Source organism: Ochotona princeps, chromosome 29, assembly GCF_030435755.1.
Source record: "Ochotona princeps isolate mOchPri1 chromosome 29, mOchPri1.hap1, whole genome shotgun sequence".
Classification (NCBI taxonomy): domain Eukaryota; kingdom Metazoa; phylum Chordata; class Mammalia; order Lagomorpha; family Ochotonidae; genus Ochotona; species Ochotona princeps.
The window spans coordinates 4,688,820-4,701,509 of record NC_080860.1 but is presented as its reverse complement, the minus strand read 5'-3'; the positions used below and the strand labels follow the sequence as shown (position 1 = coordinate 4,701,509).

The 12,690-nt window shown below is 49.3% G+C and overlaps 1 protein-coding gene across 1 annotated transcript in view; it reads left to right on the top strand.

Annotated features, from left to right (window-relative positions):
- PPTC7 (protein phosphatase targeting COQ7) overlaps positions 1-8,304 on the top strand; it is a 41,696-nt gene extending 33,392 nt beyond the window's left edge. Inside the window, exons 4-6 of the mRNA XM_004595387.2 lie at positions 4,742-4,865; positions 6,114-6,243; positions 7,983-8,304. Of these exons, the coding sequence (XP_004595444.2) occupies positions 4,742-4,865; positions 6,114-6,243; positions 7,983-8,041 (313 nt within the window). The 3' untranslated portion in view covers positions 8,042-8,304. The remainder of the gene's footprint in view (positions 1-4,741; positions 4,866-6,113; positions 6,244-7,982) is intronic.
- Positions 8,305-12,690: the final 4,386 nt, after the last annotated feature.

Genomic DNA, 12,690 nt, shown 5'->3' with positions numbered 1-12,690 from the left:
AGAAATGAGTCAGTGGTGATGTGTGCCGTTGCCGGGGACGGAGGTTGCCTTTGATTTTAGGGAAGAGAGCCAAGCAGGCACCTGCTTCACTCAGAATGACTTCCTGATTCTCCAGGTTGCAGCCGATAGAATCAATAGTAGTCTTAGATGTGTTCTGTGATGATGGTGTCGAGAGAGCCTGTTTCTGATACTTTTTCTCAGTTCTTTTTATTTTTTAATATTAAAAAATGGGGGAAGAGAAGCCTCCATCTGCTGGTTCAGTACCAGCATCTGCAGTGCTGGGCTTCCTGTGGATTGGCAGAAGCCACCCTGTGCAGCTTCCCTGTGTGTATCAGCAGGAAGCTAACATCAGGAACGAGAGCAAGGGGCCGATTCAGGCGCCCCATGCAGCACGCAGGCATCCTAACCAGCACTGACCTCTAGGCCTGATGCTCACCCCCCGTTTTGAGTTGTCCACAACTTTCCAAGACAATTGGTACTTTATAACAGCACCTTGCATAATTATCTGTTCTTGAATGAGGGTGCAGATAAGGCCCTGTAACAACCATATAGGGTCTAGCACATACATCATTGGCAGCTTATGAACCTTTTGTGAAAATAGAAGCATTCTATCAAGTGCTTTTTTTTTTTTTTTGGTAAGCTATATCTGAAAGATATACAGCAGCCAGCACAGTGCATCACTAGCTAATTCTCATTCTTCAAATATCAGCATCCCGTTTGGACATCAGTTCATGTCCTAGTTATTCCACTTCCCATCCAGCTCCCTGCTTGTGGCCTGAAAAAGCAACAGAGGACAGCCCAAACCTTTGGGACCTTGTATTTTTTGTGACAGTCCTAGAAGAAGCTCCTGGCTCCTGGCTTTGAATCAGCTCAGTTCCTGTCATTTTGGCCATTTGGGGAGTGTACTAGCAGATTGAAGATCTTTTCCTCTCCATGTCTCCTGTCTCCCCTCTATAAATCTGCCTGTCAAATAAAAATAAATCTCTTAAAAAACAAACAAGAAAAATCTTTGCTCTATAAAAAAAAAAAGGGTTACAGAGAAGGGAAGAGAGAGATGCTTCTTCTGGCTCACTCTCCTGTGGCCACAGCAGCCAGCGCTAGGCCAGGTCAAATTCAGATGCTTCTTCTGGTTCACTCTCCTGTGGCCACAGCCGCCAGCGCTGGGCCAGGTCAAATTCAGATGCTTCTTCTGGTTCACTCTCCTGTGGCCACAGCAGCCAGCGCTGGGCCAGGTCAAATTCAGATGCTTCTTCTGGTTCACTCTCCTGTGGCCACAGCAGCCAGGGCTGGGCCAGGTCAAATTCAGATGCTTCTTCTGGTTCACTCTCCTGTGGCCACAGCAGCCAGCGCTGGGCCAGGTCAAATTCAGATGCTTCTTCTGGTTCACTCTCCTGTGGCCACAGCAGCCAGGGCTGGGCCAGGTCAAATTCAGATGCTTCTTCTGGTTCACTCTCCTGTGGCCACAGCAGCCAGCGCTGGGCCAGGTCAAATTCAGATGCTTCTTCTGGTTCACTCTCCTGTGGCCACAGCAGCCAGGGCTGGGCCAGGTCAAATTCAGATGCTTCTTCTGGTTCACTCTCCTGTGGCCACAGCAGCCAGGGCTGGGCCAGGTCAAATTCAGATGCTTCTTCTGGCTCGCTCTCCTGTGGCCACAGCCGCCAGCGCTGGGCCAATTCAAATTCAGATGCTTCTTCTGGTTCACTCTCCTGTGGCCACAGCCGCCAGCGCTGGGCCAATTCAAATTCAGATGCTTCATCCAGTCTCCCACCTGGGTGGTAGTGGCCCAAGTTCTTGTACCATCTTCTACTGCCGTTATCATGGAGCTGGATCAGAAAAGGAGCAGCCAGGACACAAAACCAGTTCCCATGTGGCATTGTGGGCATCAGCTTTACCCACTGTGCCACTCTGGTCCCCGCTTTTTTGTTTTGTTTTTAATTTTTCTTTGTTTGAAAGGCAAAGTAAAAGAGAAGACAGATCTGTCTACTGGTTCCTGCCTGCAGTAGCCAGGACTAAGAACTAGGCCAGAGACTGCAGCCCAGAACCAGGAACTCCATCCAGGTCTCCCTGATGGGCAGTGGGGCTCCAGCTGCCTGAGATATCCAGAGTGGACGTTTGCAGGAAACCTGGTCAGTGGAGTAGGAGCTCGGACCCAGGTGTCCGATGTGGGAGGGGGAAGGTGCATGTGGTGACTTGGCCACTGTGCCGAAGCCCCTGCAGCCTCTGGTGTTGCTTTGTATGTGTATTAGTCGTTTCACTTGGTTTTGTGCATAGCCGCTCTTAGGTCCACGTGTAGGTAAGATGGATGATTATTCCTGCCGTCTTTTCCCTTGAAATGAGTGTGATGTATCATCAGGTGTTTGGGGTCACCCACCTAAGGTGACTGTCACTGTCTCCTGCAGAAAGGAATGTGCTTACAGATGTGAGCAGGTTAGTGTAGCCAGAGATACTGGATCATACAGTGGCCTGCAGTTGGCTGTGACACACTCGAGTGGTGGCCGCCCTGCAGCGGGGAGAGCTCAGGACCCTGTGGCCTGCATGGATTGCTAGGTCACTAACAGTTTTTGGAGAACAGTGCTTCCATTTCCCTTCTTTTGAGGCTTCCTGTTTTTGGGCACTGCCTTATCTGACATGCTGTCTCTAGGCCGGGCTGGTGAGGGCCACACTGTGCTGCTGGCCCGTGAGGCAGTGTTGGCTTCCCCTGGAGCCAGAGACAGCTCAGGAGCATGTGATCTGGGCTCATGTTTCAGTATAGTCAAAAGTTTCCAGCAGCACAGCGTGTTCAATCAAAATGGGCAAAACCGCAGCTGGCAGAACACCAAGCTCATGGGTGGGAATAGTAGGAGAGGACAGACTGTCCAATGGGAGCGAGTCTCCCACAGGCCGAGAAGCAGAGGACACTCCTGGGGAAAGAAAAACCACAGCACAAAATAGAGCGACCATGCCAGCCTGTTCACTCATCCACACGTGGAGATTCTGGTTCCTCGTCAAAGCCTGCGCGGGCGGCAGTATCTGCCATCGCTTCCCTCCCTTCCCCAGAAAGAACTGGCCTGCTGTCTGCCAGGTGAAGGCTCTCTCCTCTTCCTGCAGCAAGTAGTTGGCAGTTACGGGGGCTGTTAGCTATAAAGTATTTAAACCTTAACTTACAGCAGCCATTATTACACAATATTTACAAGCTGAATAAGAGGAAAGTTTGCTCCCTGGTAGAGCCTGTCAATGGGAGAGGAGTCTGCTTCCTTCAGGGCAGGGAAGAGAGGCAGAAGCTTTTGCTGTGTGCCCACAGAGCTCCTTGTAGGAGGTGGTGGGTGGCGGTGGCATTACTCTTCACTCTTCATTCTGTGTTGGTGACACACGTGCCGGGGCGTTTCTCTCGAGCTCTGCTTGCATCCATTCTGCCCCTTTCTGTTCGGGTTAGTGTCTGGCTTCTCAGCGAGGACAGGCTGTCAGGCATCTCTCTTTGCCCTGGGCTCCGAGAGCAGTAGTGAGACTGTCCCTCAGAAGTGTTCAGGACCCATCCCAGGAGGCCGAGGCCACTGGGAGTGTGCTGCATCCTCCCACCAGGCTGTTCTCAGCCCTAGGTCTGTCTGCATCAAGCATTAGTTCTCCTACCTGGTTTGTTTATTTTTCTGAAGATTTATTTGTTTTTATTAGAAAGGCAGATATACAGAGAGAAGGAGAGACAGAAAGATCTTCCATCTGCCATTTCATTCCATCAAGCAGCCTTAACGGCAGAGCTGAGCCAATCCAAAGCCAGGAGCCAAGAGATCTTCCAGGTCTCCCAGATGGGTACAGGATCCATCCCAAAGCATTGGGCCGTCCTCGACTGCTTTCCCAGGTCACAAGCAGGGAGCTGGATGGGAAGTGGGGCTGCCGGGGCACAAACTGGTGCCCATATGGGATCCCGTGCGTGGAAGGTGAGGACTGCAGCCGCTAGGCCATCGTGCCAGGTCCTCCTGTTTTTTTTTTTTTTTTTTAAAGCTGTTTTTTAGGAACTGCAGTGAGAACCGCACCACCTGGTCCTGCCTGCAGCCACGCATCCTGCCCTCCTCATGAGCAGTTTCTGTGACTCTCTTCAGCTAGAAGCACCCACCTTTGGGCAGCCCCCGTCCTGCAGCAGTGGCCACAGATGGCTGCAGAGCCTGCCTTCCTTTCAGCATGGTTTGAGGTCCCACCCATCCCCAGCTTATAGTCATATTTTGTTTCTTCATTCACTTAGTCATTCAGTAGCTATTTTCTTGAAAACTATGTGCCAGGCATACTAATAAATAAACCCCAGTGTGTGGCAAGCACTTTGTGACACCCAGGAGACACATGGTGGCGGGGTCTTCTTTGAGGGTGCCCAGGACCCACCGTTACTCCAGCACAATCTTTCTGAGAATTGGGGCCCGGCGGGCAGAGGTTGATGGCAGGCAGTGAATAAGCGAGGATGGAATGTGGTGTGTTTGGAAGCAGAGGCATTTCCCCCAGGACTGGAGGCATGCTGGGTTTGACTCACGGGGCCCTTCCTGCTGAAAGCCACCTGTGCCCAGCACCCATCGTGGGACTCGGTTTCACGGATGGGCTCATTCAAGGTTTTGAAACATTTACAGTAGTTTGCAAAGTTTTAATTGACACTGTTATGATGGATCGGCTTCCCTTAAAGGAGCCTCTGCCTTGTGAAGTAGTGCCTGTGGAAAACATGAGATTTTGTTTCTCAAAGGCTGTCTGACTTTCTTACCCGCCCCCCTCTCCGTCCCTGCCTCAGCCCGGAAGCTGCTGACAGCACGGCCTTCGACGTCCAGCTGGGCGACATTATCCTGACGGCAACAGATGGGCTGTTCGACAACATGCCTGACTACATGATCCTTCAGGAGCTCAAAAAGCTAAAGGTGCCTCCCCAGGCTCAGCCTTCAGTCAGGGCCTCCCCGGGCGTACGAGGACTGTTGATTCCTTTGTGCCTTTCTGTTCATGGTTTGTAGTTCTCTTTCAAGTTATTGTAAGAGGAAGCATCCACAGGTGGGAACTTGAGAGAAGAGACCTTGCACGCAGGCCTTCCATGGGGTGCTGACAGTAGGCAGCACATTCTCATCGATGTTTGGATGCGGGGTGTTCATTGGACCTGCCTTCTTGGTGCCATTTGCTCCTTTTTTTTCTAACTGCACACCCAGCAGGCATTGAGGCTGGAAGACAAGCAACAGTCATATGTGAATCAGCCATGAGCAGCTGGGGGCCATCCTATAGCCTGGGCTGTTCCCACCCAGGCAGCAAGTCGGACTTTTTATCTGCATGGTGGGAGAGGCAAAGCCAGGCTCCCACCACACAGGTACCTAGTGTGCAGGAAAGGAGTCTTTGCTCGCTGCTTTTTACCTCTAACCTGTTGCCAGGGTTACAGTCAGGATTTACTCACAGGGAACCCTAGCACCGCAGCTCATCTGTGAAGTTCAGAAACTGACAGGTGCTTCTGTGTGGTGACAGAGAAGTTCACCCTCTAGGGAATGTGATGAGGTGTTAGTGCTGAATAGAACAGATGGGGTGTCCTGGGTCAGTCAGGCAGGGTCCCTTGAAGCAGTGACAATGAAGCAAGCAGCTATACTCAGGTGGAAAGGGAGCTCTCCTGGGCACCCAGTTTTGCAGGTGAGTGAGGAGAAGCAGTGAAGATGGGGGTCTGCTGGGGACTCCACAGCTCGACCAGTCTGTCATCCTGACAGAACCTAAAGGTATTTCCAGCAGTGCAGCTGGCAGCTCTTCCTTGGAGAGCCAGCTGTGGGCCAGGGCTGCATTCCCAAGCAGGAAAACTTTCAAGGTCATCCTTCAAATGCGATCAGAATCTGCATTCTTAATCCATCTAGTTTTTGTAAGAATAAGAATCTCAAGTGGAAAAAACAAATCGAAGCATCGAGAGGTCCAGGGCCATCACGGCCAGGAGCTTTCTGACTGACAGGTTATGCAGACAGCCCTGGCAGTCTCATTCACTCCAAGTGTGAAGTGATTATTGGTCTTTAGTTAGAATGAAATGTCAGTGTACAAAGCATAGTGAGATGTTACTGTCCTCAATTTGATCTGTGTGAGCAGCTGACTTGTCTGCAGAAATCATACGTGGTATGTGATAAAAATAATGCCTCCTCTTTCCGCCTTAGAACTCAAACTATGAGAGTATCCAGCAGACGGCAAGAAGTATTGCTGAGCAAGCTCATGAGCTGGCATATGACCCAAATTATATGTCACCTTTTGCACAGTTTGCATGTGACAACGGCTTGAATGTGAGAGGTAAGCACGCTTTGGGAAGGTCATGGGGACTAACTGGGTCTGGACTGTGGGTGTGGGTGTCCTCTGCCAGCCTCAAGCAAGGTCAGGAGGACCAGGGCGAGCACACGTCCCCCGTGTTCCCTGCAGAGATGCCCTTCAGAAGGGAACCTCATAAGTTGCCTAGGCACGCAGAACCGGATGCCCTCTACTGCCCCTGCTGCACTGCCTGGGCCTCAGTCCTCACAGAGGGCCTGGGTGCTCCTGACCGTTTAGCCTCTGCCCTTTGTGCGTCTGACATCTCACTCTCCCTGCCCCTGATCTGGGGGACTCGTTGGCAGTGACTGGGTTTCACAAAGGAAAGCCCTTGCTGAGAGTCCTGTCTGTCTGCTGGTGGTGACTGTTGGGTTTCCAAGCTGCAATGACATGTTGGTGCTCACACCTCAGAATGAATGGAATTGGTCTGTGTGTTGCTGATGTAATACGATGACATAGGAAGCATTTGTTAGCCCTCCAGGAAATGTTAAAATAGAAAAAAAAATGTTTAAAAACACACATATACACTTATGCCGTTGCTGTTTGGCAGATTAAAGAAGGCTATTCCTAGTTTCAAAACATGGGCTGTGGTTGTCCAAATTAGGATTGTGGTAAAAGCGTGTTGCTGTCTTATCTGGCAAAATTGATCTGAGTGGATTTTGTCTGTGCTGTGATTGACAACACAGAGAGCAGTGGTGGCTCCTGACAGAGCACCTGCTGTAAGCGGGCAGGGCCCTGTAGCTTCTCGGTTATTCTTGTTGAACTGTTGAGGAGGAGGTGGTGGTGTTTGCCCTGTTCTGAGTGCATTGAAAACCACCTGCCTGAGATGCATTTATTTCTAGTGCCTATTTAGGTGTATTTAAAAGGTGGAGATCTTTTGTCTGCTAGTTCATCCTCCAAACGCCACAATAGCTGAGGCTACGCAGGGCGGAAGTCAGGAGCCCAGGAAGCAGCTACAGGCCCCATGTGTGTGCCAGGAATCCAGTCAGTTTACATACCACCTGCTGTCTGCCTTGAGTGCAACCACAGGAAGCTGGAACCAGGACTCAAACCTAAGCATTCCACTATGAAGTGGGCCATCCCAGGGGACATTCTAAACCTGGTGCCTGCCTTATTCACCTGTTTTAATAATAATGCTCTGGTGGTCAGCATGGTGGCTTAACCGGCTAATCCTCCACCTTGCAGCACCAGCATCCATATGGGCCCCAGTTCCTGTCCCGGCTGTTCCACCTCTGATCCAGCTCCCTGCTTGTGACTTGAGAAAACAGTGGAGGACAGCTCAAGTCCTTGGGTCCCTCCTCTAAGTGGGAGACCTGAAGGAGGTTCCTGACTCCTGGCTTCGGATCTACTCAGCTCCTGCCATTGTGGCCACTTGGGGAGTGAACCAGCAGATGGAGGATCCTTGAAGGATCCTTGTCTCTCCTTCACTCTGTAAATCTGCCTTCTAATAAAAAATAATAAATCCTAAATACAAATACATTTATAAGTGTTGCTGTGGATGCAGGCATTTGTCACAGTGAGCAGGTGCTGCTCAGTGCAGCTGTATGCGATGCTGGAGTGTGTGTGTGCGAGTCATGGTTCTGCTTGAGTCTGGCTTCCTGCTGATATGCCTTCTGGGAGGCAGCAGGTTCCCTGCCACCTCTGCAGAGCCCCTGGCCTTAAAAGAAACACTAAAAAAAGAAAAGAAACAAGAAAAAAAATACTCCTCTGTCTTCCTGTTGTTTTAGGTGGAAAGCCCGATGATATCACCGTCCTCCTTTCCATTGTGGCCGAGTACACTGACTGAGCAGCCGTGGGGTCAGCGCTGCGTTTCCCCTCAGCGTCCCTGCCGCCGTTGCCCATGCTGCCGGCAAGACCGCGGGTATCGGGCCTGGCCTTGGGGCCCATTGAGGTCTTTGTTGAGAACCACTACTGTCCCTCCCTCACTCATGGCTGCCGTCTACGCCTGAAGGGAACTTGGCTCTGAGGTGTCCTCGTGGAAGCTCTCCCAGCGTGTGACTTTTCTCACAGGCTGTTGCTTCTCAAAAACAGTTGAAGTTTGGGAAATGAGTAACGTTGGTAAAGTGAATCCAGAATTGCAGTGAGTCTTATCCCAGTCGTATTGTAAAGATACATTTAGGAAACACTGTTCATCCAAGGGTGTCACCGTGTCCTCCACAGGCATAGTCCTTGTTGTGATGACTGGGTGTGGCTTCTTATTTTCATTGTAAACTCCTATTTTTCAGGAGCTTGTAATTGTGCTCTACAACACGGCTCTGGGCTCTAAGATCTCGATCCCAGCAGCTTGTTACAGATCGGAAGAGAAATTCATTTTAGTTCTATGGATGCAAATATTTCGTACTTTTAAAAAGATGTTGAATTGTGGTCCTGTGATTAAGAGTTTTGGCAGTTTATCACTTATTCAGTCATAGGCTGGTGGCCTGATGTGCAGTAGGGGTGGGAGGGCTCCTTAGTGGAAGTCATTGATGGAATTACTGCTCAAGATTGTTGATCTCAGAGCCCATTGCTGGTGAGGCGGCTGCTCTGAGTCCAGAGGGTTGAGAACGGACAGCTGGGACTTTGGCTTCCATTGGCTTCCAATGGTCATGTGGCCCAGTCTCACTCTGAGGCCTTGTGTTAGGAGCCCTGCCTGCTCTAGCATGTGCGCCCAGCGCGTGGTCCTCCGGGCAGGGCGTCAGCAAGGTGTTCACGAGGAGAACTCCCAGGGGGGGGCCTGACACTTGCAGTTGGCTGCAGCAGAGACATAGGGGTTTCCAAATCGAGCTTAATGTTTACAGTTTCCCAATAGCCATTTTGCAGTGTGTCGTCCCTTACACAGCCACCCCACACTCGGTTTTCCCATGGTCTACAAGCTCAAACTTACGTTTAAGGTTTGTGTACCAGCTGACTGCTGTAAAGATATATATTTTTGGGTCAGTTCCTCCCGTTCATTAACTTGGTGGTAGAAAAAAAATATATATATATATACTTAGAAATCCTTAAATTAAAGCCATGTTTTCTATCTAAGTCAGGTAACATTGGTGTAGAGATGAGAATGCAATGACCCCTGATGCGAACCTACTCGAGGAGAATTTAGGAAGTCCTTTTCTCTAACCGAGAGACTGACTCCTGGTTCATTGCATTCAAACTTACGTTTGAGGTTACCTCAACTTGTTTTAAAAGATTTTGTTTTGTGAATTTGTACTGTATATTTGAGTAACTGTCGAGCTTTTATTTAAAATTGTTTAACATGTACCATGTACATGTCATTACTATATTTCAATGCATCATGCTTGTAACAGGCATTTCATTTATAATAAGAATGAGTTATTCATTTTTAAGCTGTTCAGTAATTTATCTACTATTCCTAAATTGGCATAATGTTAGGTATCTATTTTGAATCATCTTTAATTACATGTCAGAATGCCTTAACTGCCCTAACTTGACAAAACAGTTCTTTGGTGGAGAAGGGGCTGGGGCGCAGGAGACGGCCTCAAGCCAGGGAAGGGAGCACGAGGTGTGAGTGGCGGGTCTCCGTGTGTTCACCAAATGGCGAGAGTTGCATCCAGAGGGTTTGGCCAGAAGGAATGCCTTTACACGGGACTGGTGGCTTTGGCTTTGTGTGGGCATCTTAATTATTTTGGTCAGAGGTATGTAGCCTTGTGATTTGGATACATTTTGCATTAATTTTCCAATGCCTACATTTAATTAGTGGTTAGAGCAGTGTTGGTCAAGTTACTGGCTTTTCTCTGCTCTCATTCAACCCGCCGAACACAATCTCATAAAGCTAGGTTGGTGGTTTATACAACTCATTTAATCAGCTTACTTTCTAAAGAAGTGATTGTTGGGAATTGACAGTGTGTTCCAATGACATTGAAAATAGTGGGACGAGATTTGAGTTGCACAGTGGTGTTGACTTGTGGACCTGGCCTATATATTAGTCACGTAGAATCTTCTCTGTTCCCTCTTGTCCCCCAGTCCCTTCTGTGTTATGCACTTAACTGACTGCAAAGGGCCGGTGGGAATGCTGCTGGAAGTACCTTCGGCTCTCCATGGCCGGTGGCTGTGTGGGGCCGAGCGAAACCACTGGCAGCTGTGATTCTGAACTCAATGTGTGTGGGAATTGTGTTTTAAAACTAGAGTCAACATACACATTTGTCTCACAAAATGGACTTTTATAACAGGAGAAAAAAATTCGGATTTCTAATTTACAAATGGCAAATTATTTATCCCTCTGGATGCACCAAAGACCAATAAAGTTTATAGCTTTTTTCCATCTATATTTATAAAGCAATACTGTATTATAAAAAAATCAATATTTTTATCACATGCTTGAAATTTTTATTTTGTTCTGTTTTAAAAATGTGCACTCTAAACATATCAGACCTTATTTCTTCCTATGAACTTAAAGCTGCCTGCGCACAAAAAAAAATTACCAAATGCAGAAGAAGTAAAACCCCATAGGCTCTTGAAAGCTGAGAGAAGAAATGAAGGCAAAACAAGTTCTTTGTGCTGATGACTGAACTCGTTGGACATGGTTGATGGGTGCTCAGTCGCAGAAGAATCCATTCCAGGTGTGCGTGTCAGGGTGGGGGTGGGGCAGGGCTGGGTCCAGATCAGAATGAAGAGAGTGTGCCCTCCCCTGCGGGCAGTGCCTATGCTCAGGAGTGTGCCCTCCCTTGTGGGCGGCACCTGTCCTAAAGGAGTGTGCCCTCTCCTACAGGCAGTGCCTATGCTCAGGAGTGTGCCCTCCCCTGCGGGCAGCACCTGTCCCAAGGGAGTGTGCCCTCCCCTGCGGGCAGTGCCTATGCTCAGGAGTGTGCCCTCCCCTGCGGGCAGCACCTGTCCCAAGGGAGTGTGCCCTCCCCTGCGGGCAGCATCTGTCCTAAGGGAAGTGTGCCCTCCCCCTGAGGGCAGCGCCTATGCTCAGGAGTGTGCCCTCTCTTGCGGGCGGCACCTGTCCTAAAGGAGTGTGCCCTCTCCTACAGGCAGTGCCTATGCTCAGGAGTGTGCCCTCCCCTGCGGGCAGCACCTGTCCCAAGGGAGTGTGCCCTCTCCTACGGGCAGCATCTGTCCTAAGGGAAGTGTGCCCTCCCCCTGAGGGCAGCGCCTATGCTAAGGAGTGTGCCCTCCCCTGCGGGCAGCCTCTGTCCCGAGGGAGTGCGCCCTCTTCTGTGGGCGCACTCCCTGGAGCTGGGATCGCTCAGCGCCACCAGCCTACCACACTGTGTCACGAGGCAGGAAGCAGAAGTTCCTGAGTCTGTTGTGAGTGCTCTGAGTGTTTTTGGAGATTGTAAATGTTTGTACGTCTGGAGGAGCTCCAGGTTTCTTGACACCTTATACCAGCTGTCTTTGGTAAAAGCCACAGCATTCAATTTCTCTAGAAACTGTGTCACATTTCTGCACTTAACAAATTTTACAATATATATTTTAAAAAAAAAAAGTCCTGTGAAAGAGTATTTGAAGTCAGTTAAAAAAAATTAATAAAAACTTGGCAAAATTCAGCTTCTCAACTAAAAATGGTGTCCATGTCAAAATTTTCAGTTAGCAGGTAGTTTGCGGCAAAGATGGCTAAATGATGAAGCCAGTTTGAATCTGTGTATACTAATGCGCTGCTTTTTTCTTCTGTTGAGACTATCATTATTTGTCTTACCCAAGAGGCAATTACCTGAATTGGATGTCTGAAATATAACTTATGCAGGAGTAGTTCTGTAAATACATTTAAAGAAACTGTAAAGATATTTAATAAATATAGTATTTATACTAACCTGTGTGCTTCTCTTGGTTTCAAGGGTAACTGAACAGGACAAGGGTTTGACATTGTGTACGTGGGTGTCTGGGGCGCCTGGTTTCTAGGCTTGAACACTCTTGGCTGCCTCCACTCTAGTTTCCAGCCTGCTGGCTTCCAGGCCTCCCAGTGGCTGGTATCAAATGTGAACGACAGAGGTTTCCCCACCATCAAGACACTGTAGAGTGAAGTTGCCCAGCCCCTCCCTACCCAACCCCTGACCCCCACCCCAATGGCATGTGTGTGTGTGTGTGTGTGAGAGCGAGCGAGCAAGTTTAGCCTTCAGTGCATATGCAGAGTCCCAGGGTTGCTGTCTGTTAGTGGTCTGTCCCAGCTGTTGCTGACCAGGCGGTCTTCACCACTCAGGCCCCTGCCTGTTGTACAGAGCTACGCTTGTGCCTGACCGCCTTGGGAAGCCATCAGCATCTGCCGAGCAGCCAAAATGCCATGTCATCCAGCCCGTGGCATGAAAGGACTTCACTAAAGTTCCTTGGACACTGCCAGTTTCTACATAAAACTTAGTGAGAGTCCATTTCTATTCACTGAGGAGTATCTTGGGGTAAAGTTGAGTTTTTATTAGATTGTTGTGGGTAACAGTGACACGTTGCCAAACTGCAAGAGCCAGATCCATTCTGCTTCAGTCTCAAAGCCGCCTTACAAAGTCCTCA